At 40.9% G+C, this 25,243-nt stretch overlaps 2 protein-coding genes across 11 annotated transcripts in view; one reads left to right on the top strand and one right to left on the bottom strand.

Annotated features, from left to right (window-relative positions):
• Positions 1 to 13,201, top strand: part of GREB1L (GREB1 like retinoic acid receptor coactivator) — a 261,369-nt gene extending 248,168 nt beyond the window's left edge. Inside the window, exons 25-34 of the mRNA XM_032654275.1 lie at positions 374 to 529; positions 803 to 942; positions 2,985 to 3,146; positions 3,280 to 3,487; positions 7,739 to 7,904; positions 8,862 to 9,089; positions 10,019 to 10,160; positions 11,005 to 11,205; positions 11,629 to 11,767; positions 13,004 to 13,201. Of these exons, the coding sequence (XP_032510166.1) occupies positions 374 to 529; positions 803 to 942; positions 2,985 to 3,146; positions 3,280 to 3,487; positions 7,739 to 7,904; positions 8,862 to 9,089; positions 10,019 to 10,160; positions 11,005 to 11,205; positions 11,629 to 11,767; positions 13,004 to 13,167 (1,706 nt within the window). The 3' untranslated portion in view covers positions 13,168 to 13,201. The remainder of the gene's footprint in view (positions 1 to 373; positions 530 to 802; positions 943 to 2,984; positions 3,147 to 3,279; positions 3,488 to 7,738; positions 7,905 to 8,861; positions 9,090 to 10,018; positions 10,161 to 11,004; positions 11,206 to 11,628; positions 11,768 to 13,003) is intronic.
• The window catches only part of ESCO1 (establishment of sister chromatid cohesion N-acetyltransferase 1), a 77,835-nt gene continuing 65,791 nt past the window's right edge, over positions 13,200 to 25,243 (bottom strand). For 5 of the 10 annotated variants that reach the window (XR_004353136.1, XM_032654280.1, XM_032654282.1 and 2 more), the window contains one exon: positions 19,280 to 20,431. Coding sequence is in view for 8 of the 10 variants with exons in the window: in XM_032654280.1 (XP_032510171.1) it covers positions 20,284 to 20,431 (148 nt within the window). In the remaining 2 variants the exon portion in view is untranslated. Of the gene's footprint in view, positions 13,913 to 14,985; positions 15,036 to 16,406; positions 16,545 to 19,279; positions 20,432 to 25,243 lie in introns of those variants that run through there. The other 5 variants (XM_032654278.1, XM_032654277.1, XM_032654279.1 and 2 more) reach the window with 3 other exon arrangements.

Raw genomic sequence — 25,243 nt, 5'->3', positions numbered from 1 at the left:
CCACAACTAAAACTCTAAGACAGAATTCAGATCATCCAAAATTAAATAAGATTTTAAGGCAATTTGGGGGGGGGGGGGCTGGGGTGGGAGACCAGTTGATCTCCTAGTTGTGGAAGTGTGTGGACTGGATGTGCAGAGGCTAATGATGGGGACCAGCGAGGACAAGCATCTCCTCTGGCGGGGGTATGAAGGGACAGTCTGCTTCCCTCTACCCTGGACACGGGAGCTCATTTTTCAGAAAGGCCTTTGTCCACCCCCCTGGGTGGACAACATACATACATACAACCTTCCATCCCTGACACTTGAGAGAGAGGGAGGGAGGCCAGTCGGTCTGGTCTGCCTGCTCTGTGCACTTTCTTTCTTCTTGGCCTAGATCACAGCGAAAGCAGTGAAGTGAGCCAGTCAGAGGGAGAGCCCTGGCCTGACATCGAGAGCTTCAGTAAAATGCCCTTTGACGTCAGTGTGCATGACCCCAAGTACAGTTTGATGAGCCTGGTATACACTGAAAAGCTGGCAGGGGTCAAACAAGGTCAGTGCAAGTGGAGGCTAAAGGTCAAGTGTTCACCTAAATGAAGGCAAGAGGCCTGGGGCAGTTTAATCTTTGAGAGTGGCTTCATTCATTCTCCTCTGCTTTTCTCCCGTTTTACACACATACATGTCACCTTTTCATTTTCATAGCTGCCTCTCAGGGCATAAGTTACAGAATCCTGGGAAAAGCCCTTCTGGGGAGTGGGGGACTTTCTTCCCAAGCATAGGGGCTTCAGGCACATCACGGGACGGTCTTTTGCCCCTTTATACACAGAAGCAATAAAGGAATCCAAAGTTGAGGAGCCTCAGAAACGAGAAGCCGTGTCCATGATGCTGACCAAGTACGCAGCCTACAACACCTTCCACCACTGCGAGCAGTGCCACCAGTACATGGACTTCACCTCTGCCTCCCAGGTGCAGCCCCTTTGCCCTTGCCTGTTAACCCATTGTGGATCTTGTATGTAAGAGAGGAAAAGTCCCAGTTTCAAGCCCTAGACAGAGGATGGCTTATATATGAGATGGAGCCACTCATTTGTGAGCAAAATGCTTGAAGCAATTGATTAAGATGATTTGGGGTTTATTAATAAAGGATTATGGGTGGGGGAGGGTGGGTGAAAGAAACTGAGTTTGTGTCTTAAGTCACTTCATCAAAATGGTTACATGTGTCATGTTTAGATTAGAAAGTAGCTGAGGTGTCTATCTGTGATCCTGAAAAAGCTAGATATTACAGTATGTTTGGCAAAAGGGTCTTTTCCCTCCTTTGGGTTGTTGTTGAAAATGGTGCTATTATCTACAAATTTGTAGGGTGCGCCCTTTGAGCTGTGAACAAGTCTGTTGATTTGCAGAGACCTAGTCTCACTCTTATACCAGCGAGTGATGGTTTTGACCATAGGCATACAGAGGAGTCAGTGTTTGCTTTTTTATTTGGAGAGAACTGAGAGGTAGGAACACAGTAGGTGAGCAAATACCCCATAGCATTTAGCTTCTTTTTTTTTTTTTGCGGTACACGGGCCTCTCGCTGTTGCGGCCTCTCCTGTTGCGGAGCACAGGCTCCGGACACACAGGCTCAGCAGCCATGGCTCACGGGCCCAGCCGCTCCGCGGCATGTGGGATCTTCCCGGACCGGGGCACGAACCCATGTCCCCCGCATTGGCAGGCGGACTCTCAACCACTGCGCCACTAGGGAAGCCCTTGGCTTCTTATTGGCCAGAGCGTCTTTAAGCACAAAAGATGGGAAAGGCAACCAATGATGGTCATATCCAGCGCCTGTCTGGGGGATAAGCTTTCCCCTACTTTACCTTCTTGACTTCTATATTATTTGGCTCTGAACACCTAGAACTCTTCCTCCCTATAGGATGTGCTGAGTGGATGCCCTCCAGACTTGCTTCTGCTCTTGAGGACCAGGTCTTCACTCTTTCCCCACAGGGTACTAGGAGGGATATACTGATCATTCTGCTCTTCTGGTACAAGTTACCTTTCACACCCCATTTGTTTTCTTGTGTTATTGAAAACTTTTGGTGGGATAGTTTGAAATCAGCTCAAATAATGCTTTATAGAATATAGAGGATTCAAGTCCCCTGATCTATAAATCATCGCTTTTTAGAACATTTATTAAAAACCCTCTATTTAAATAATTTGTGTGATTACAGTACTCACTAAGTAGTCAATTCCAATACTTGTGAAGCAGAATGAAGGAGAATTTAAGGGAAGAATTACAATATTATTTCTCTGTGAATGTAATATTTAGGTTAAAACTCTTGGTGAATTCTTGCTGAATAAGTGATGATATCTTTTCATTAAGCCAAGTATTATCTGCATTGTAAAGACCTTTATTTAGTCATTCACCGGGATGCGTTACTGAGAGTGTGTGAACTTATCAGCAATTTAAAAAATAGGTTTATATTTGGCTTGGATGAGTCAGAGGTCTCTCCTGGAAGCCAGAGTTCTAGGCTAAATGACTGTTCAGATATCTTCAGCTTCCACTGTAGCCAGGAAAGATGGGGCCATAGAGGCATTTAAATAATGTCAGTCTTTATAGTTTACTTAGAAAAATGATATTCCTTTGACCTGACCCACACAGAAGCGTTTTCCCCCATCACTGGGCACCTTTGGGAATGTTTACGTGGCAGGATATCCCCTCGGTATACTGGACCTCCATAGGACTGAGCAGCAGTGGTTTCTAAGAAGGAGAGAAATGCGGATAGTTTCCAGCAACACCTATTTCTCCACACATGGAGAGGCTGTGTAGGGGTGAGATGCTTGGCTCTCTAGTCAGCGGCAGGCCCTAAAAGATGAGGCGTCTGCCTTTCCAGCCCTCTGGACACTGCACGCACAGCAGGTCTGGTGGCAGGCAGAAGTTCAGGTTAGTTTGCCTCTCAGTAACAGCCTTAACGAGTGGCCTGGAGGTTTGCAAACCGTGAGCTTACATTCCCTCCCTTTCTTCTCTGCAAACGCAGATGTCCGACTCCACCCTTCACGCCTTCACGTTCTCTTCCTCTATGCTGGGAGAAGAGGTGCAGCTCTATTTCATCATTCCCAAATCCAAAGAGAGTCATTTCGTCTTCAGCAAGCAGGGCAAACACCTGGAGAGCATGCGGCTGCCTCTGGTTTCAGACAAGGTGGGTGACAGCGTCTGGACACAAGGACCGGCAGGCGTCAGGTATTAGATTAGGTTCCCTAAGCTTCTGAGATCTAAGGGTTCTAATTTCTCTTTCTGGTCTCTGGTCCTTTCTTTCCCTTTTTCTCTTTCAGCAGGATTCGAATGCGGTCAAGAGCCCTATTTTCACTCCTTCCAGTGGTCGCCATGAGCACGGACTCCTAAACCTCTTTCACGCCATGGAGGGCATCAGCCACCTGCACCTACTGGTGGTTAAGGAGTATGAGATGCCGCTGTACCGCAAGTACTGGCCCAACCACATCATGCTGGTGCTTCCTGGCATGTTCAATAATGCAGGCGTGGGTAAGGGGGCCCCCAGATGGGGGGAAGGGCTGGAAAGATAAACTAAGCTCCATTCCCCAGGCATGAACTTTCAGAGGTTCCCCTGCCCCTGGATAGTATCTTGCCCTGCAGACCAAAGGACTTTTCATTCCTCTTTAAATGAGTTTTCATTTCTCTTGATCTGCAGTTTTGCAGAATTTTTAACTTTTGAGGACTAGTAACCAAAGAAGTCACTGGTATGTTGAGCACCCTGGGAAGGATTGGGACTCTTCCCAGTATAGGCCGCAGATGTTCCTTGCTGCAGGCTGGCAGCAGGAACATCATAGGAGGAGAGTCTGAGGCGGGGAGTTAGTAGTTCACAGTCCGGTCTGGAGGGATCTCTGAGGGGCATCACTAATCTTAAAGGCACACAGCAAGTTCTTGGGGGCTCTGTGCAGCTGGGGAATGGAAGCATCATCACTGCCTACGGCAGTTATCTTAAAAGTGCCTGGAAGGAGTCTTTCCTGCTTTTCCCCAAGGAGTCTAAGAGCAATGGGCTGATTTCTCAGAGGCGGCATCTGGTTGTTGAGTGTATTGACAGAGCTGGGGAGGAACTGGAGAGAGCGGTCTAGAGCTCCTTCATTTCCCTCCTGAAGGCAGGAAACCTCCACATGGACCCAGTGTTCTAGAGCTCTAGTGTCTGGTCACTCCCTGCATCTAACTCACTTCCCATTGGCTTCTGTGGGTATCTCAGTGCAGAGTCTCAGAGGGCTGAGGATCAAGAGCTTTAGAGGAAGAACATCCAGCCCAGAGCTGGAGTGAACACAGAAGAGACCCGAGTAGTGCCCTCGATCCACACAGGCCTTCTCTCCAGGTCTCTCTCTCCCTTTCTTCTTAGGTCTCTTCCTTTCTTGTTCTCCATTCCATTCCTTTTCATGTCCTTAAACTTTAGCCTTAATATGGGATTAAAATATTTTCCCAAACTGGTTTGTTTTGAATGCAATTTCCCATGTTTATCACAATATCAGATGACTTAGGACTTTCATATATTTCTGGTCCTTTATCCTCCCCCAAACAATATATCTCCAAACTATCTAAAATCTTTTTCTATATGCATATAACCCTCAAACTGTACCTTTCTGTGCCTAACTGACCTTTAGGAGAAAAAGTTCTCTCGTCCCAGATCTGACTGAATTTGTTTAGTGCCAGTTTTGCCATTTTTGTAATAATCTGGGCAGAGAAACCAACATACATGCAAATAAAATAAACACATATTTTTTTTTACTGTGGTAAAAAACCCACAAAATTTCTCTTAGCCATTTTTAGGTGTATGGTTCAGTAGTGTCCAGTATATTCACATTGCTATGCAACCAATCTCCAGAACTCTCTTCACCTTGCAAAGCTGAAACTCAGTACCATTAAAGGCTAACTCCCCATTTTTGTTATCCATTCACCCGCTGAGGGACCCTTAGTCTGCTCCTCACCTTTTGATTGTTGTGAATAATGCTACCATGAACATGAACACAAACCTCTTCAAAACCCTCTTTCAATTCTTTTGGGTATAAACCCAAAAGTAGTATTGCTTAATCACGTGGTAATGCCGTTTTTTTGGAATTGGCATGTTGTTTTTCATAATGTCTGTACCATTTTACATTCCTACCAACAATGCAAAATGGTTCCAGTTTTAACACATCTCTGCCAACACCTGCTTTTTCTGGGAATTTTTGATGTTGTTCATAGGCATCCTAATGGGTGAGATGGTATCTTATTGTGATTTGATTTGCATTTTCCTCACGATTAGTGACATTGATCATCTTTTCATTTGCTTGTTGGCTATTTGTATATCTTCTTTGGAGAAGCTATTTTTTAGTAAAGTTTTTATTGTTGTTGACTTGTAGGAGTTCTGTATATATTCTAGATATTAACCCGTTATCAGATAAGGTTTGTAAATATTTTGTCCCATTCCATAGGTTGCCTTTTCACTGTTGATTGCATCCTTTGTGCAGAAGTTTAAAATTTTTATGTAGTCCAGTTTTTTTCTCGTTGCTTATGCTTTTGGTGTCATATCCAAGAAATCACTGCCAAAACCAACATCAAGCTTTCCCCCATGTTTTCTTCTAAGAGTTTTATAGTTTTAGCTCTTTGATCCATTTTGATTTTTTTATATAAGGGTCCAACTTCATTCTTTTGCATGTGGATATCCAGTTTTCCCAACACTATTTGTTGAAGAAAGTATCCTTTATCCATTGAATGGTCTTGGCATTCTTGTCAAAAATCATTTGACCATATATACAAGTGTATGTTTCTGGGCTCTATATTCTTATTCCATTGGTCTATGTGCTACTACTACACTGTTTTGATTACTGTAGTTTTGCAATCAGTCAAGTGTGAGACCTCCAACTTTGTTCTTTTCTCAAGATTGTTTTGGCCATTCAGAGCCCCTTGAGATTCCATGTGAATTAAGTTGGATTTTTCTATTTCTGGAAAAAAAAAAAAACCCTGATATTTTGACAGGGATTGTATTAAATATGTGGCTTGCTTTGTGTGATACTGACGTCTTAATATTACATTCTGCAATCCATGAACATGGGATGTCTTCCCATTTATTTGTCTTTATTTCAGCAGTGTTTTGTATTTTTTAGTGTACAAGTCTTTTGCCTCCTTGGCTTAACATTTATTCCCAAGTATTTTACTTCTTTTTTTTTTCTTGCGGTACGCGGGCCTCTCACTGTTGTGGCCTCTCCTGTTGTGGAGCATAGGCCCCGGACGCGCAGGCTCAGCAGCCATGGCTCACGGGCCCAGCCGCTCCGCAGCATGTGGGATCTTCCCGGACCGGGGCACAAACCCGTGTCCCCTGCATCGGCAGGTGGACTCTCAACCACTGCGCCACCAGGGAAGCCCTGTATTTTCTTTTGATGCTATTGAAAATGGAACTTTTCTTAATTTCCCTTTTAGATTGTTTGTTGTTAGTATATAGAAACACAACTGATTTGTGTGTATTGTTTTTGTGTTTGCAACTTCGCTGAATTCATTTATTCTAAGTATGCATGTTATCTTTAGGGTTTTCTACATATAGGATCATGTCTGCAAAGAGATAATTTTACTTTCCAACTTGGGTGACTTTCATTTTCTTGTGTAATTGCTCTGGCTAGGATTTCCAGTACTATGTTAAATAGAAGTGATAAAGGTGGGCATCCTTGTCCTATTCTTGATCTTAAAGGAAAAGTTTTCAGTCTTTGAGTGTTGAGTATGTTAGCTGTGGGCTTTTCATATATGGTCCTTATGTTGAGAATGCAAACTGTTACACACAGTGCTATTGAAAGGTAGATTTTCCTAAATCCTAGTATTACCCTTGATCTATTCAAACTGTTTTCCTGGCTCCTTCATAGACTTAATGGGTTTTTTAGCCTCTTTATTTCATTATCATCTACATTGTGTTTCATTTTAGGGTGGCCCACTCATAAAACCTGGCTAATTCCTGATGATCATCATCTTAATAATCGCTAACACTCACTGAGTACTTACCAAGTGCTAGGCACTGTCCTGAGCACCAAACAGCAATCCTATGAAGTAGACATTATCATCGCCTTCTTACAGGTGGGGAAGCCTAGGCACAGGGGAGTTAACTTGTTCACTGTCACACAGCTAGAAAGCAGTGGAATCAGAATTCAAACTGAAGCAGCTTGGCTCCATTCTTGTCTCTTACTTACTGTACCACATGCCTCTTACAAAAAAGCAGACCTAGGGAAAGGATACCAGTTTCCAGAGTCTTCTTCAAAGACACTGCTGCCAGTTTCCTAAAGGTACCTAAAGCAGGGGACACATTAGTGTAAGTGGCATACCCACTATTGCAGCCCTGGTGGCTCCCTAGTGCAGGACATGCAAGTGGCTGCTGCTGAGAATCTAATCATGGCTCTAAGAAACCAGTAGTAAGGATCTCCTCTATGTGGTATCATTTGTCCTATCAGGGAAGCTGGATTCTTGTAGTACTCCTTGAAGTGTAGTTCATGAATCACATGCAAAGACATCTCTGGTTTCCGGCCCCTCATCAGACTTACTAGAGTGAACCTCTGGTGGTGGGTTCTAGGAATCTGCATTTTAAACAGACTTCCCGGGTGATTCTTATCTACACTGATGGTTGAGGGCCACTGCTCTGAACATTTGGTTGACCCCCCTCCATGTGCATGGTCACCACGTGAACACGCATGCTTACGGAGAGCATGTGAGCCGTGTGCAGGGCCTCAGCCAAGCCTGAGCGAAGGATGTACAAGCCTTGGTTGTGTTGCCTTTCAGGTGCTGCCAGGTTTCTTATTAAGGAGCTGTCGTATCACAACCTGGAGCTGGAGAGGAACCGCCTGGAAGAGCTGGGAGTTAAACGCCAGTGTGTCTGGCCTTTCATCGTTGTAATGGATGACTCGTGTGTCCTATGGAACATTCACAGTGTTCAGGAGCAGAGCAGGTAGTGGTGCTTCCTACGCAGTTCTAGGAGTGTGACACAGTGTCGTTGAGAAGACACTCTCCTTGGCTGTCATTGCACAGGGAAGTAAATAAGAGAGGTACAGCTTTCCAGAGCAAAACAATCATCTGTGAGACTACTCTCACTAGCACATTTTGTGGTGGCTTAGGAATTTTTTAATTTAGACACTTAGCCTGCCATTAAATTCCTGGACCATTTGTACCTCACAGCTTAGGTTTGCTATAAAAGTCTGTTGAAAGACACTATGGTTTATTTAGAAAGACCACTGGCTTCTGAATCAGGAGACCTGCTTTTTAGCCCCAGCTCTGCTTCCTAACTGTCTGGATGAAAAGGGAAAGTTACTTCACTTCTGTCTCAATTCTATCACATAAAAAATTATGGCTGGGCCCAAATCAGTGGTTCTCCTCCTGGGGCAGAGGTGACAGGAATCCATGGGGACCATGAAATGCTAAGCCTGGAGAAGTCCTATGCAGTAAATGGCCCCGAATATTCACAGCCCCAGTGAAACACTGTGCCAGATGGTCTCTAGACCCTTCCAGCTCAGGCATTACGGTTTTGTGCCCTCGTTTCCCCTGTGGATTTGAAGCCCGTGAAGTTTTCAAATATTCCTTTATTATTCCGTAATTACCAGAACTGGGAAGTATACTTGTGTGCTTCTAATCTCTGACTACCTCTCTTTGGTGACTCCCTGTTCATTACTCACTTTGAAATGGGCTGGATTTCACTCTCTGCCTTTAAGTGATCAGCCCGGCCCCCAGAAGGCAGCTTCCCTAGGTTAGCAGTGACAGGCAGCATGAAAACCGGGCTTGACATCCTTCTCCATTCCAGACTAATTGTATTCTTCAGGTATTAATACTGTACAGTGCGGTTAGCTCTTCATAAGTGACCCTCTCTTCAGTAATAGTGGTATCTTATGTAAACGAACTCTACATTTCATAGCCAGCCCATGGAAACGGGAGTTTCCAGTAAGAATGTGTCCTTGAAGAGTGTCTTGCAGCATATTGAAGCAACACCGAAAATCATCCACTACGCAATCCTGGGCATACAGAAATGGAGCAGCAAGCTGACTCCTCAGAGCCTGAAGGCCCCGTTCTCTAGATGCCACGTGCACGACTTCATGCTCCTCAACACAGACTTGACTCAGAATGTGCACTATGACTTCAACAGGTAAGTCAGGCCTTCTGGACCTATGTGATCCTGGTATTTACTGATTGCTTCTGCCCAGGTCTAGCCTCAGCAATGTTTTTATTCCTGTCTCTGTGTCTTTGAGAAACTGAGACTCATTTTCTATGGACAGAGAAAGGGGGATCATAAGCCCCAAAGTGCCCCTTCATCACCCTTCAAACTGACGCGGACCCTTAATGATAGGTGCTGCAACATGAAATGCTTAGAAAACATATTTTGGCCATCTTATTATTCAGTAAAAACTGAAACAGGGACAAAACTTTTTATCAACAGAAATCGGTGTGTGGACCCGTAAACCTATTCAAGATTAACCTTTCATTTACCCTCAGAACTCAGAAGGTAATCTCTTCCCCAGATGTTAGCAAGACCCTGAGATCTGGATCCTGTAGGGAAAAGCCAGCTAGCCCTGGCCTGGCCTCCTGAACAAATTATGCCCACATCTTGGAAAATCTGAAATGGCCAAGGAAGAATGTCAGAGACCATAGAGTCCCTCTTATGTCAACCCCCAACCCTGTAGCTATTAGAACATTCTGTAGCTATTTCACTTCTGTGTTTTAAATTTGGCAGATGCTTTATCCTGTTTGCAGCCAGGATTTTAAAACCGGGAGCAGCTCTGCAGTCCGGTCCCACAAGAGTATACAGAATGTGCGCTCGTATTTCAGTTCAGGAATGCAAGGCGCTGTGGAATGTCTGGGAACAGTCACCTCACTTCCTCCTTCCTTAGTGGCTGTTAATGCCCAAATCAAAAGGTTCACAGGCCAGTGTCAAAGAGAGCCAGCTCCTTGAGGGGGAAAGGTTGATTTTGTTTGAGGCTGTCTCCTAATATCTGCCACACATTTCTCTGTGTGTAACTGTCATAGTTGAGATGTGACAGGTAGTCAAGGAAACCTATCGTTGTGATTATAATTTAGGTATTTCTGTGAAGATGTTGACTTTAACCTGAGAACGAACAGTAGTGGCCTGCTAATCTGCCGCTTTAATAACTTCAGTCTCATGAAGAAACATGTTCAGGTTGGAGGGCAAAGGGACTTTATCATTAAACCAAAGATCATGGTAAGTTTGCAAGCTTGAGTCTACCTTTGAAAATAAGATGATCTTTCATTAATATCTTTGTTATCAGGTACTGGCATTAAGCACTTGCCACTTGACTGGAAAGTAACACAAGGGAGTCTGTTCTTAATGTCAAATCTGCACTCTTGTTTCCCTTACTGAAGACTCATCTAGAGCCAAACATAAGTTTTGAAAATTCAACAAAACTACCTTTCTTTAGATTTAAGGCTTAACTCCATCACAGCTTTAGTTTCAAACGTCTTCTATATTCTTAAACTGGCAACGTTAACATTTTTACATTCTTTATGTAACACATGAAAGAAGTGTACATCATCAAGCTGCTCGCATGGTCCTTTGCCAGTTGTCTTTTTTTTAAAGTAAGGCAGATCAAAACCTGTTAAGGGTTACTTCCATGGGCCTGCCCTTTTCTGTTTAAGAGATTTACTGGTATCTAATCATTTTTAGCATGTGGACTCCCCAGTGGAGCTTAGAAATCTCTTTGCTTTTTTTTTGTGTGTGTGTGGATTTTATCCCATCCGCATCCAGCAGCGCTATAAAAGGCTTCCTGTTGGTTCTTACAGTGTACATGCTAAATGCACTAACTTTCAAAGAAGCCTACTTTTGCATTTGCTCCTGCCCTTACTGTGTATAAATTATGTTAAATCCAACTGCACTACTTCCAAGAGAAAAAAATTTCACAACCCAAGAATGACAGACTTATATTTGAGCCTCGTATCTGTCTCTGTGCTACTACTGCTTGTGGATTGTTTGGATGCAATGCAGTGCTTTCCTTGCCAGTTTCACATGGTGACGGACCCATTTCCCATGATCTTGGCTCTGATTTCAGGTGTCAGAGAGCTTAGCACCCATCTTGCCCCTTCAGTATGTCTGTGCTCCCGACAGCGAACACACACTACTGGCAGCCCCTGCACAGTTTCTCCTGGAGAAGTTCCTTCAGCACGCCTCATACAAACTCTTCCCCAAAGCTATCCATAACTTCAGGAGTCCCGTGTTGGCCATCGACTGCTACCTTAACATTGGACCAGAGGTAAAGGGGAAGGGGCCGATACTCTTATTAGATAGAGGGGCTTGATTTGCTTCTATTAATTTCTCTCATAACTGTCCTTTATTATGAGAAATAAAGAAGCTTTAAATATGTTAAAACTTGACAAAATAAAGGGAGTACAAAGCTTAACTAACCAGCCCATTGAAGTTTCAATAAAAAAAAGTGGGAATTCCCTCCAGTCTAGTGGTTAGCACTCTGCACTTCCACTGCAGGGGACACGGGTTCAATCCCTGGTCGGGGAGCTAGGATCCCGCGTGCCGGGTCGGGGGTGGGCGCGGAAGGTGTCTCCTTTACCTGACCCTGAGATGGACAGCTAAAAAGGAAGGTGCTACTTCATTCAGCTGAAGATGCAGAGGTTTTGCTTGCTTTTGAAATGCTTGTGCTATTTCTGCTTGATGATTCCAGGTGGCCATATGCTACGTCAGCTCCAGACCCCACTCCAGCAATGTCAACTGTGAAGGGGTGTGTTTCAGTGGACTCCTCTTGTACCTCTGTGACTCTTTTGTAGGTGCTGATCTTCTTAAGAAATTTAAGTTTCTAAAAGGTAAATCAAATTTAGCATCTTGCTTGTGAATGCTATTAGTTCCCACTGGACAAAATACAGTGGGAAAGATATAAAAGAGCACTTTAACAATCATTTTGCCAGTAAATTAAGTATCTTACTTTTAAACCAGGCCACTGATTTTTTAAATGGGGGAGTGTTAAGACTAAATGCAGATAAATAGAGCCAGGTTTGTGACCATATTAAATGTTTGCCACTAGTAATTTTAGAAAGGAATGATGCAATACAAGAAGTGATGCTTCTCATATAATCTAATTTTAATAAAAATCAGGTTGGGCTTCCCTGGTGGCGCAGTGGTTGAGAGTCCGCCTGCCGATGCAGGGGACACGGGTTCGTGCCCCGGTCCGGGAAGATCCCACATGCCGCGGAGCGGCTGGGCTCGTGAGCCATGGCCGCTGAGCCTGTGCTCCGCAACGGGAGAGGCCACAGCAGTGAGAGGCCACAGCAGTGAGAGGCCCGCGTACCACAAAAAAAAAAAAAGAGAAAAGCAGGTTAATGAGGTATGATTCCGGTATAGAAACTAAAGTCGTTTCAATGAGTGTGCGCCATACAAAGAGTTAGATCTGCCTAAGAACAAACTGCAGATGAAGCATCACAAATAATCCTGACAAGACGACCTCTGAGGTCGGTGGATAAAAGTAAGGTTCATCATGCTGTGTACAGCATGCTACCATTTTTATGAGAACAGGAGAAACTGTATTTACTTCTATGTGTGTAAAATACATATGGAGCTGTGCGTGTGCGTTGGGGGTGGGAGGGAGCGTCCCAGGGGACGCTTGGCAATATCTGGAGACATTTTACGTTGTCACAGGGCGGGGTGCTGCTAGCACAGAGTGGGTAGAAGCCAAGGACACTGCTAAACATCCTACAAGAGCCAGACGGCTCCCACAGTAGAATTGTCTGGCCCACAGTGCCGAGGTTGAGAACACCTGCTCTACAGGGATACATGAAACGTTAGGACGTGGGTTTTAACACTGGTTACTACAGAGGAAGGGGGGGTGTGGTTAGGAGGGCTTTTACTTTATACTCTTTTAAACTTTTGAATTTGTAATAACTACTTTATTCAAAATAAATAGTACAATGAACAAATCTGATAGGTTACTTTGTATGTTGGTTCTCACATGTGTTAGTTTAGGGGATATAATCAGAGGGAGGTCGTAAGATTCTTCATCATTTCAATCCCTGAGCCTAAGACACACTTCTGCTCTCTTCCTGAAGGTGCTACTCTGTGTGTCATCTGCCAAGACCGAAGTTCCTTACGCCAAACGATTGTGCGCTTAGAGCTAGAGGACGAGTGGCAGTTCCGCCTCCGGGACGAGTTTCAAACTGCTAACAGCGCCGATGACAAGCCCCTCTACTTTCTTACCGGACGTCACGTATGAGCTTTGGAAGAGACCAAAACCAGCAAAGGGATGCCTAGGTGGGGTGGGGTAGTAACGATTAAGGATGTTTTTTTTCCTTTAAAGTACAATCGCTGTGGAGCCAAGTGCAACATATTTGTCTCTTCTCCAAAGAACCCCCCAAATCTGACCTAGATCCTTGGGGGGCATCACTCTCCTTCAGTTCCAATTTCAGGACTTAAATTCAGGTTAACTCCACCCTAGGTAGTTATGCAATTACTTAAGACGTGGTCTGCCCAGGGGAGGCTGAGGAGGATTATGCTTTGGAGAGGCCACAGGGAGTCTGCATTGTTTTTTTTACTATGCTGTGTCGGGGGGGAAACTGACTCTCAGCATTAGCTAGCCTGAATGTGTTACGTGAGACTCACACCGTTGGTGTGGAATTAATTGAAGATTAACGTTTGAGGCCTGAACCCTCAGTTTCTCTTCAGATCTGTACTTTGGTACAGTATTACTCAGGGGTCTGAAATGATAGAATGTAGAAGATATTTGTATTTAAAAAAAAAGAAGTAGCTTTGTCTTTCTCTGTGCAGTGTTAGTCTAAGATTTATAATCTTGTATGTATTGAAACTTTTGGCAAAATTTCCACAGGAGTTAAAAGTTTACTATTTAAACTGAACAAACAAATTAGTAAATGCAGAGCAGGCGTTGTGTGTATTCACGCAGCTTCTCCTGGCTTAAGTTCTTTTGCTTTATCCATTCTTTGTTTTCAGTCTCTTAAGCATGCCTGTGAGAATATGAACAGTGATTAATCTTACACAAGGAGAGCCTGATTCAGTAGTTGAGCCAATTCAGAAACTTTCAGCAGTCACCCCACACCCACCCTGTTTGGTTGGAATTTAGCAGTTGGCACCAGCAAAGCTAAATGTCAGGCAGGCTTAGCTTCTGTGTGAAGTGGAACTAGTTTCTTTCCTCTCAGACTAAAGCAAAGTTTCCTTTAAAAGATACACTGAATGAATATTAGCTGCCTTATACTGACAACACCACAGAAATTGCTGAAATGGGAAACAGAGCCGTACAAAGAGAGGCTGTTTTACTTAATCCTACCAGTGGGGTGTGCGTGTGTTAAAGAAGATGCCGGTAAGTCTCTTTAACTCATTAAAATCAACAGGGGGTCTCTGTTCAGTATCAACAGTAGGAGGAATAAGTTTCTACAGATTTTTTACCACATATTTTAATCAAAAACAGATTTTTAGAAAATGTTCTAGAACAAACTAGGTCTTTTGGAAGCTTACTCTTAAATTACTCCACTTCTCATCATTAAACAGTCTCTTGACATTTTTCTCATTAGCCCGTATGTACCACTTTATTCCCACTTTAAATGGCCATTTTTAACTTGAATCGATGTCATATTTATGGCCTGAAGCCTGCATTTACTTAGAACAAATAGTGTTAACTGACCAGCTTTATTAGTTTGTGATAACAAGTTTACAGCTAGTGAAAAGATGGCATGTACTAATCTGAAAATGGTTTCAGATCTCTTGGTTTTAATATAGCTACTTATGATGCTTTAAATGTCTCTTGAAATGAACAATTCCTTTAAACTCCATTTTTAACTGACCTTGAAAGAGGACCTGCCTTATAGATGCTTTAAAAATACTCAATTTTAGTACAGCAGAATTTTTGGCAAAGAGGTACGTTCTGAGGCAGGCTGATTTAGATATCAGTGTATTTCAGTTGTTCCTGTTTTGTTGAAAGGGCCTAACGCAGACGATATCAAGAAACCGACTATTTGTGCAATATTCCAAAAATATTTATAGGGCAAATAAAATACTTGAAATAATCCTAAAACAGTTGTACCTGGAGCAGATGGCCTCTCAGGGTTTCTTCAGGCTTTATGGCTTCATAGTCTAAGGAAAGGAAAATTTTTTAAAGTAGTTACTTGACCTGAGGGGACCCCGTATTAGTTAGGGCTGCACTCTGAAAAATCAAATGCTTATGATCTCTTAAATACTGTTTAACTCTGGGGACGAGAAATGCCAGAATAAAGCCAAAAGCCCATCACCCCAGTGATGGAGAATTCAAATTGACCTGCTTATTCTTTTCAATGCCTATCTTACTAAGGTTTGGACCTTTTAAAATCACCTTATCAGTATAATTCTTTAGAGAATGTTAGGTCGTTCTCCTGCAAGGATAAAATTGCACAAGCACAGGACACCATGACTGGTTAATACGTACCTTGGTGTGTTCCACTTCGAGCCTTGCCATCCCTTAAGAATATTGTGTGAATGTGTTCACTAGGCCTGCATAATAACTGACCTATAGACCTGTTGAACCTTGCCACATATTGACAGTTCACACAGGTTAATACTGAATGTAAACTAAAATTACAATGAGAATTGTTGTATTCAATTTTTTTGGCTGTAATTTATGCAAACGCTTTTTGTGATTTTTAGAAAAGGAGGCACCTGTGTTACTCTATTACTGTAAAATTTTCTTAACCAAAATTTGGTGAATTTCACTAGTCAGTCTACCTCACATTTTGTTTGTGATTCTAAATTGTCTTAAGTTGTGTCTACAGTATGTTCTTGTCCTTTAATTTGGTGAATGTATTAAAATTCTTTCCCACCCCCCCAAAGAGAAAGTTTGTTTTCTTTACATGTTCTGGTATGTTCAAAAATGGAATAAGCTGACTACGGCAATGTCCAAGAAAGGCTAGAAGTCCACATGTCATACAGTCATCCAACCTAAGATATTCTTCTGGCATAACAGTCTAAAAAAGTAAATATTTGTTCACTGAAAATCTGTAGCTTATCCAAAGAAGATACACACGTATAAGGTATCTACATACCATGCCCATCTGCAGAGTACAATTATGAATAACAGATCTAGAAATTATTAAAGAGATGTTAGAAATATTCATGGTACATCCCCAATCTTTTATTTTACAGATGGCAACTATCCTCACTTTCGTGTCCTGAGAAGCAGACTTTGGGTTGGTAGAACTGTGCAGTATATCCCTAAGGTGCTATTTCACCAACTTTTGAGAGTTAACTTGTTATTCCAGGGGAAAAGAAATGCCTTTCAGTTCTATTATTAGCAAGAGTGCTAAAATAACAGACTGATATAGAACCATAAAAGCATTCTTCAGGGCCAGAGGCCCCTGGCTGTTACCTCAGGAGGGGCAATAACTATTTTAAGTATGATGACAGATTCAGGATAAAGGCTCCAAAGCAGCTGCCTTAGAAAGACTAACAGCTGTGAAACTCTGACTGCCGTACCTTTGTATTCAACTACGTAGAGCTGAACAACATCAGGGAACAAACATTCCTCAGGCTTGTCTTCAGTCATGGCAACTGGCCCATAAGCTTCCTCTGAGTCTAAGAGAATACTGATAAAACAATCAAATACTGGCTTCCCTGAAAAAAACAAAAACCCAAAAAAGAAACAAAAACATCGTCACTAAAGATGACTTTAGGAAGAACTTCTGAGGCCAAGGAAACAGCCATCTTTCAAGTAGTAAGCTAAGGAAAGCATCTACGGTTGACCCTTCAACAACACAGGCTTGAACTGCATGGGTCTACTTATACACAAATTTTTTCCAAAAAAATACGTACTATGATACTACACAATCCATGGTTGGCTAAGTCTACAGATGCAAACCGCTGATATGAAGAGCCGAATGTAAAGTTATACCTGATTTTCAACTGTGTGGGGTAACCCCCATGTTGTTCAAGGGTCAACTGTGCTTCAGTGATTATTGACGGCAGGTGGAATAATAAGAAATAAAAAAAAGTTTTCTAACCACTTCTTTGATGTTATAAGACCGAATCTTCCCTTTATCTGCCAGAAGGCCCAAGAGCCATGAGAACAGGTAGAAGGTGTATGTATGCCTGCAGTTGCTACCCCAGAAATCAATTCAGCCATCTTAACTGCCGATGAACTACAGCTAGGCAGGAATGTGGCCATGTTCCTACCCAGACGCCCTAGCTGGGCAGCCATGCAAAGTAAGCAACAATTAAAATATCACTGCATGTGGGGCTTCCTTGGTGGCGCAGTGGTTGAGAATCTGCCTGCTAATGCAGGGGATGGGTTCGAGCCCTGGTCTGGGAAGATCCCACATGCCGCGGAGCAACTGGGCCCGTGAGCCACAACTACTGAGCCTGCGCGTCTGGAGCCTGTGCTCCACAAAAAGAGAGGCCGCGATAGTGAGAGGCCCGCGCACCGCGATGATGAGTGGCCCCCGCTTGCCACAACGTTTCTTGCCACAGAAACGAAGACCCAACGCAGCCAAAAATAAAATAATTAAAAAAAAAAGTTTAAAATACCACTGCATGTCTATTGTACTTACTGTTCTTACGATACATGCTTTTAGTAGATATACCAAATGCACTCTTGCATATTACGAACTGGTAAAATACTGATTTTTACAATGCTTACAAAATGAAATAAAACCATTGTATGTCCATGCAGACAAGGGCATAACCCCTAAGAGCTCACTGGTGGTTCCTATAATGTCCATACACTAGACATTTTTATAATGGACCAACAACTATTCAAGGGTAGCTGAGAAAAAATTTACAGGTGCCTTTATATAATCAGCAATTACAGAATCAACCTGTTTCGATGTCTGTGGCCATTAGTGTTTACTCACTGTGTCCACCAGTGCCTCCACCAGTCCATAGAGACCGTTCTTCTATCATCACTCTTCAGCCTTCAACTGTGGTGTGACAGTGTCGACCGTTCTTTGAGTCTTGGTTTCTACCACTCTCTTATGGTTCTTCCCTTGCACGTGCATTCTCAAGTGTTCCTCAATACTCTCTCCTACCCTCTCAGTTCATAAACCTCAGGGTGGCGATCTCTTCTAAACCTTCAAATAACTAAATAAATTTGCTTAGTTCAAACTTTTTCCAAACTCTAGATCTACATGTTCAGTTATATACAAAATAGATATTTCCACTTGGAGATTCTGCAACCACCTTAAAATTGTGAGCAAAACTGAGCGCATCCTTCCCCATCTAATCTTGCCAACCTAATTCTCCAGTATGCCCTTCTCAGTCAATTACCCAAATGAAAATTACTCTAGATTCTCCTGTCATGATCCTTCTCTGGTCAGTTATCAACTCTATCAATTCTTCAGTTTTATCTCCTCAGAGTTCATCTGTCTCCTCATCTTCACCCACACATCATAGGTTTAGTTCAGTTTTCAGCATCTTTCACAAAGACTGCTACTGTAAGCCCTCAATTATCGTCTAAGTTCTAGATTCCTCACTTGTAAACTCTACCTCATGGGGTTGTCATGATAATTAAATAAAATAATGCATCACTAAACACAAGGTATGACACATGGCAAACATTCAAGTGTTAAATATTATTAATAATTCTGAGAGAAATAGCTAGATTGTAAAACTTATTTGAGGGGCTGTGTCTTTAGTACAAACATGAAAAACCGTTTTCCTAGTAATGGTAACCTTTACACCGACCAATAAATATAGCCTCTCTACTTCCAAGTCCCCTTGAAACCACCAAGTTTGGCTCCCCAAAGAAGCATACTATTGCTTATATGGAAACTGCGAGATTAACAGTTACTAGGACATCTACACTACACCTGAAAATTTCATCCTGTTTTTAAAAAATTACAGTCCCTGTCAGGCAAACGTTGAGACCAGGGATAACTAGAAGAGTCTCAAGCCCAAAGAGAAAAGCAGTGTTGAGAGTTGGACCATCATGATGAATCAGAGGGGAATATTTACACTGCCTTACCACTCCACCCTATAAAGACTACGGAGCCTTACACCACTCTATTAATTTTAAAAGCACACATCTAAGGGTGATAAAATATATACCTGTCTGTTAATCATAGTTTAAAAGCCCTAATTTTTAGCTGGTTTTAATTTCAGCTCATAAAATTAATCTATGTTAAATCACAGTGGTGCTTCATTCTTGGGCCATGGCTCTTTATTTCTTTGAAAGAGCAGAAAATTCTGATGTTAGGATCTTGTCTTTTGGAGATGTTACTGACATACTTATCCTATGGCAAACTGGTGAAAACTACCTTTTAAGAAGCCAGTGTTTTAATCTTTTTTCAAGGTATCAAAACTAACAAACTTCCTGAAAAAGCACAATAATAATACACCATTATCACATTTATCACTTAGAAAAAGCTATCAAGTATTTTATTATTTTATTCTACATTATATACAGGTCATAAAAGGCCACAGCAGTTTTTCAACATATAAACCCTTTAAAAGTAGAGGGCACTATGAAGGATAGACAAGTATCAAAATGAAGTCCAATAATGAGGGCATATACCCAGTGTAGTATTTCTGAGGAGTAACGAAGCAGATACCAAGTCCTCCATATTTAGCTTGCAACTATTCCACAGGTTTTCATAAATCTCTTTGGGCCTGTTAATAGCCGAAGTGTGCCAGTTGCCATTTATTTTAAAAAGTGAAACCAGAATGAAAGAATAAACTAGAGGGTACCATTCTAATTCTAGTCACTTACAGCTCTCCAAGAAGGAAAGCCTCAATTCTTTTCCACCTTCCACTTTTTGCTGCTATTAAGAAGCGGAAAGAGAGAAATGGAAGAAAAAGTTCGGCTTTGCTTTTTTGTGAGGATTCTTTTAAATTATATACCAGACCCTTTAAGAATTAGCTTTGAGTTCCTAAACAGGTAACATCACACCCTCCTTGAGTAATAATGCAAAAACATCGGTTTCCACTCTGTGAAAATACAATCTTTAAAACTATAACTGGTATCAGCAGATCAATATAAAAAAATACAGTACCAAGCTGCACTGGTATATTTCCATAATTAAGAACTTCAAAATATACTTATCACTGAGACCATAGTCCTTGCATTAGTTTCAGTCCACTATGAACAATTATCTGCTGCATGTAAACATGTCTAAATAACTATAGATAAAATACATCAATCATAAATTTCTGTAAAAGATAATAAAATATCTTCTTTAAAAAACAAAACAACAATAAGCAATTACTGCATTTTTTCCAATTTTATGAAAATGGAACAACCTTAGAGTTGTTGCCAGTCCTGAGTTCATTGTAATAAAAATGGCCCTAGTTCCTGGTTAAAGTCAGCAACCAATCCATTCTCTTCAGTAGATGTCTTCTGGACTGCAGGCATGAATTTTTTTTAGGTGCTATTCTGTCCATTAATAAAATTATATACCAGAAACTGACCAGTGCCACAGTACTGTGTTGCAAACAGTTTTCCATCAGGAGTAGGATCTGAGAAAGCAATTTCTTCTTTACTCAAGTATGAGCCATATATAAAGTTACTCCTATTAAAAAAGGGGGGGGAGTAGAAGGGTAAAAAAAAAAGTATATTATTTTTAATCATTAAAATTGGAAAAACCTGTCAAATAAAATTTGAATAAAGACTTTTTAGGTAATGCTGTATATTCTAGAAACTTAAAAATAATTGTCTTATAAAAAGCAATCATAGTTTTAAAAACATTTACCCAACACCTTTTCACAGTAAAAATACTTCAACAACTCTAAATAGAAGAAACTTCCTCAACCTGATAAAGAGCATCAAAAGGCATCAAAGTTAATGGAAAAAAAAAAGACTGAAAACTGTTCCTCAGAGATCAGGAACAGGGTAATAAGGCTACGTCTGCTCACACCTCTTCTATTAAAACAGGAAAATTAGACAAGCAAAAGAAATAAGAAGCAACCACGTTGGAAAGGAAGAAGTAAAATTATCTCTTTTTACAGATGACATGATCTTTTATATACAAAAATCCTCTGGAATTCACAAAATAACTATTAGATCTAATAAAGAATGAGTTCAGCAAGTTTGTAGGACATAAGATCGATATTAAACAATTAATTGTATTTCTATACACTTGCAATGAACAATTCAAAATGAAATTTAGAAAACAAGTCCATTTGCAATAACACTGAAAGAGTAAATACTTAGGATTAAATTTAGAGACATGCAAGACCTAAAAAATGATAACTATAGAGCATTGTGGAAGGAAATTAAAGACTACTTAAGTAAACAGAAAGACATCCCATGTTTACGAATCAGAAGACTTAATATTGCTAAAACGGCATTACTCTCCAAATTGATCTATACTGGGCTTCTCTGCAAAAATTAACAAGCTGGTCCTAAAATTCATATGAAAATGCAAGAGACACTGAATAGTGAAAAGAATCTTTAAAAAGAACAAATTTATAGAACTCACATTTCCTTATTTCAAAACTTACAACAAATCTACAGTATTCCAGACAGTGGGCTGCCGGCACAAGAGACCAATGGAATAGAACTGAGTCCAGACACAAACCCTCACATTTATTTTTTTATTTTTTTTTATTTTTTATTTTTTATTTTTATTTTTTTTGCAGTACGCGGGCCTCTCATTGCTGTGGCCTCTCCCGTTGCGGAGCACAGGCTTCGGATGGATGCGCAGGCTCAGCGGCCATGGCTCACAGGCCCAGCCTCTTTGCGGTATGTGGGATCCTCCCGGACCGGGGCAAGAACCCATGTCCCCTGAATTGGCAGGCGGACTCTCATCCACTGCGCCACCAGGGAGGCCCAAACCCTCACATTTATGATCAATCATTTTTGACAAAGGTGGCAAGACCATTCAATGGGAAAGAAAAGTCCCTTTAATAAATGGTGCTGGAACGACTGGATATCCACATTGAAAAGAATGAAGTTGGATTCTACCTCACATCATACACAAAAATTAATTAAAATGGATCAAAGACCTAAATATAAGAACTAAAATTATAAACTCTTGAAAAAAAATACAGGCCTAAATCTTTGTGGCCTTGGATGAGGATATTGTTTCTTAGATATGTGACAAGGAAAAAAGATATATAATTTGGAGTTCAAAATTAAAAACTTCTGTGCTTCAAAGAATACTAAGAAGATGAAAGGACAATCATAAAATGGTAGAAAATATTTGCATATCATATATCTGATAAGGGACTCATCTCCAGAATATATAAAGAACTATTACAACTAAAGAAGAGAAAGACAAATGAACCAATTTAAAAATGGACATAGGATTGATTGAATAGGCATTTCTCTGAAGATATATATAAATGGCCAACAAACATCATTACCTATTAGGGAAATGTAAATCAAAAACCACAATGAAATACCACTTCATACCCACTAGGATGGCTAAAAAGACAGATAATAACAAGTGTTGGTGAGAATGAGGAGAAATTAGAACCCTTGTAACATTGCTCGTGGAGTTGTAAAACAGTGCAGCCACTTTGCAAAATAGTTCAGCAGATCCTCAAAATGTTATATGGTTACCATATGGCCCAATTCTCCTACGTATGTACCAAAAGAAATATACATACGCAAGTATTTCTCTATTTACCAAGAGAAATAAAAATACACAGCCTTCCCTGGTGGCGCAATGGTTAAGGATCCGCCTGCCAATGCAGGGGATGTGGGTTCGATCCCTGGTCAGGGAACTAAGATCCCACACAGTGTGGGGCAACAAAGCCCGCACGCCACAACTACTGAGCTCGCGCTCCTCAATGAGAGAGCCTGCATGCCACGCACTCTGGAGCCTGCGCCACACTAGAGAAGAGAAAACCCGCACGCCACAACTAGAGAGAAGCCCAGGCCACAACGAAGAGCCCGCATGCCACAACATGCGCCACAACGAAAAATCCCACATGCTGTAATGAAGATCCCACATGCCACAACAAAGACCCGATGCAGCTAAATAAATAAATAAACATTAAAAAAAAATACAGTTCAGAATAGGCAAATCTATTGAGACAAAAGTAGATTATTGGTTGCCAGAAGCTGGAGGAGAAGGAAATGGGGAAATTGGGTATCAGGTTTTGGGGAGACTGAAGGAAATGTCTTAGAATTAGACAGTGGTGATGGTTACACAGCCTTCTAAATATACTAAAACCCAGTGAAGTGTCACTTTAAAAAGATGACCAAAAAGGCCACCTACTGAATGGGAGAGGATATTTGCCAATGATATATCCAGTAAGGAGTTAATACCCAAAATATACAGAGAACTCATACAACTCAACATCAAAAAAAAAAAAAACCTGATTAAAACATGGGCAGAGAATCTGCAAAGGCATTTTCCCAAGGAAGACAAAAAGAGGGCCAACAGGCACATGGAAAGATGTCCAACATCACTAATCATCAGGGAAAGGCAAATCAAAACCACAATGAGGTATTATCACCTCACACCTGTCAAAATGGCTATTATCAAAATGACAACAAATATCAAGTCTTGGTGAGGATGTGGAGAAAAGGGAACCCTCATGCACAGTTGGTAGAAATGTAAACCGGTGCAGCCACTATGGAAAACAGTATAGAGAGTCCTCAAAAAAATTAAAAATAGAACTTTATATATGACCATATAAATTCCACTCCTGAGTACTTACCCAAAGGAAAAAAATACACATTAGAAAAAATATATGCACCTCTGTGTTCACTGTAGCATTATTTACAATAGACAAGATATGAAAGCAACCTAAATGTCCATCAATAGATAAGTGGATAAAGAAGATGCTGTGTGTATACACACAACCAGAGACATACACACAGACACAAACACACACACAACGGAATATTACTCAGCCACAAAAAAGAATGAAATCTTGCCATTTACAACAACACGGATGGACCTAGAGGGTGAAATAAGTTAAAGAAAGAAAAATGCTGTATGATTTCACTTATACATGGAATCTAAGATGCAAAACAAACATAACAAAACAGAAACACAATTATAGATACACAGAACAAATAGGTGGTTGCCAGAGGGAAGGGGAGGGTGGCGGGGGGGGCGGGGAGGGAGAAATAGGTGCAGGAGATTAAGAGGCACAAACTTGCAGTTGTAAAATAAATAAGTCAATGGTATGAAACGCACAGTATGGAGAATACAGTCAATAACTACGTAATATCTTTGTATGGTGACATATCTGTATCTAGACTTATTGTGGTGACCATTTTGAAATGTATAAAAATACGGAAACAATGTTGTATAACAGGAACTAACATAGTGTTGTAGGTCAATTATACTTCAAATAAACAAACTCAAAAAGAGATCAGATTTATGGTTACGAGAGGTGCGGATTTGGGGAGAGGGGGTATTCAATGAAGGCAGTCAAAAGGTATAAACTTCCCGTTATAAGATAAATAAGTACTAGGGATGTAATGTATAATACGATAAACATAATTAGCACTGCTGTGTGTTATATATGAAAGTTGTTAAGAGAGTAAATCCTAAGAGTTCTCATCACAAGGAAAAAATTTTTCTGTTTCTTTAATTTTGTATCTATATGAGATGATGGATGTTTACTGCACTTATTGTGATAATCATGTCATGATGTATGTAAGTCAAACCATTTGTTGTATACCTTAAACTTATACAGTGTTGTATGTCAATCATAATTCAATAAAACTGGAAGAAAAAATGGTTAATTAAAAACAAGATAAATTTTGTGCTATGTAATTATATCTCAATAAAGCTGTTATTTTTAAATGTTTTAAATTTTGCCAGGATATAGACTATTAGTAGAATTTTCATATTGTAATCGTAACAAGGTGAGATGGGTACATAAAGGAACAATAAATGAAAAGAGTTAGAAACCTCTATGTTTTAACAGGAAGCTTAGAGTGGCAATCTCAGTATCACACAGAACAAACACAATGACTACAATGTTTTATGTTTTTATAAACTAGAACCATCTTATGGTTTTGACAAGACCTAAGTTTTACAAGATTTAAAGGAGGGACAATACCCTCATTTAGGACAATTATTTAATCAGCTGCATTTTCCAGGTTTAGTTCTGAAAGAGCTAAAAATAGACCTGCCTCTTGTCAAGAGAAGGGTAGGTAGATCTAAGCCCTTCTGGATCACTACTCATTGATAAAACAAAAATAAGGGAGAGAGACCTGAAACACAGTAAGGCTCTAAGAGACTTAAGAGTCTTAGGAACTCACTTATATCAATAATGGATTATTTTGAAAGCTATACCTATACGTAGTAGTAGACAGGTATTCTATGAATAAATAGACACAAGAGACCAACCTAAAAAACCTCATTTGCATGATTAATTTAAACCTCTTTCATTAATCCTTTAGCAAAGATGCT

This window comes from Phocoena sinus, chromosome 14, assembly GCF_008692025.1.
Source record: "Phocoena sinus isolate mPhoSin1 chromosome 14, mPhoSin1.pri, whole genome shotgun sequence".
NCBI classification, from domain to species: domain Eukaryota; kingdom Metazoa; phylum Chordata; class Mammalia; order Artiodactyla; family Phocoenidae; genus Phocoena; species Phocoena sinus.
This window is presented reverse-complemented; position numbering and strand designations above follow the sequence as displayed.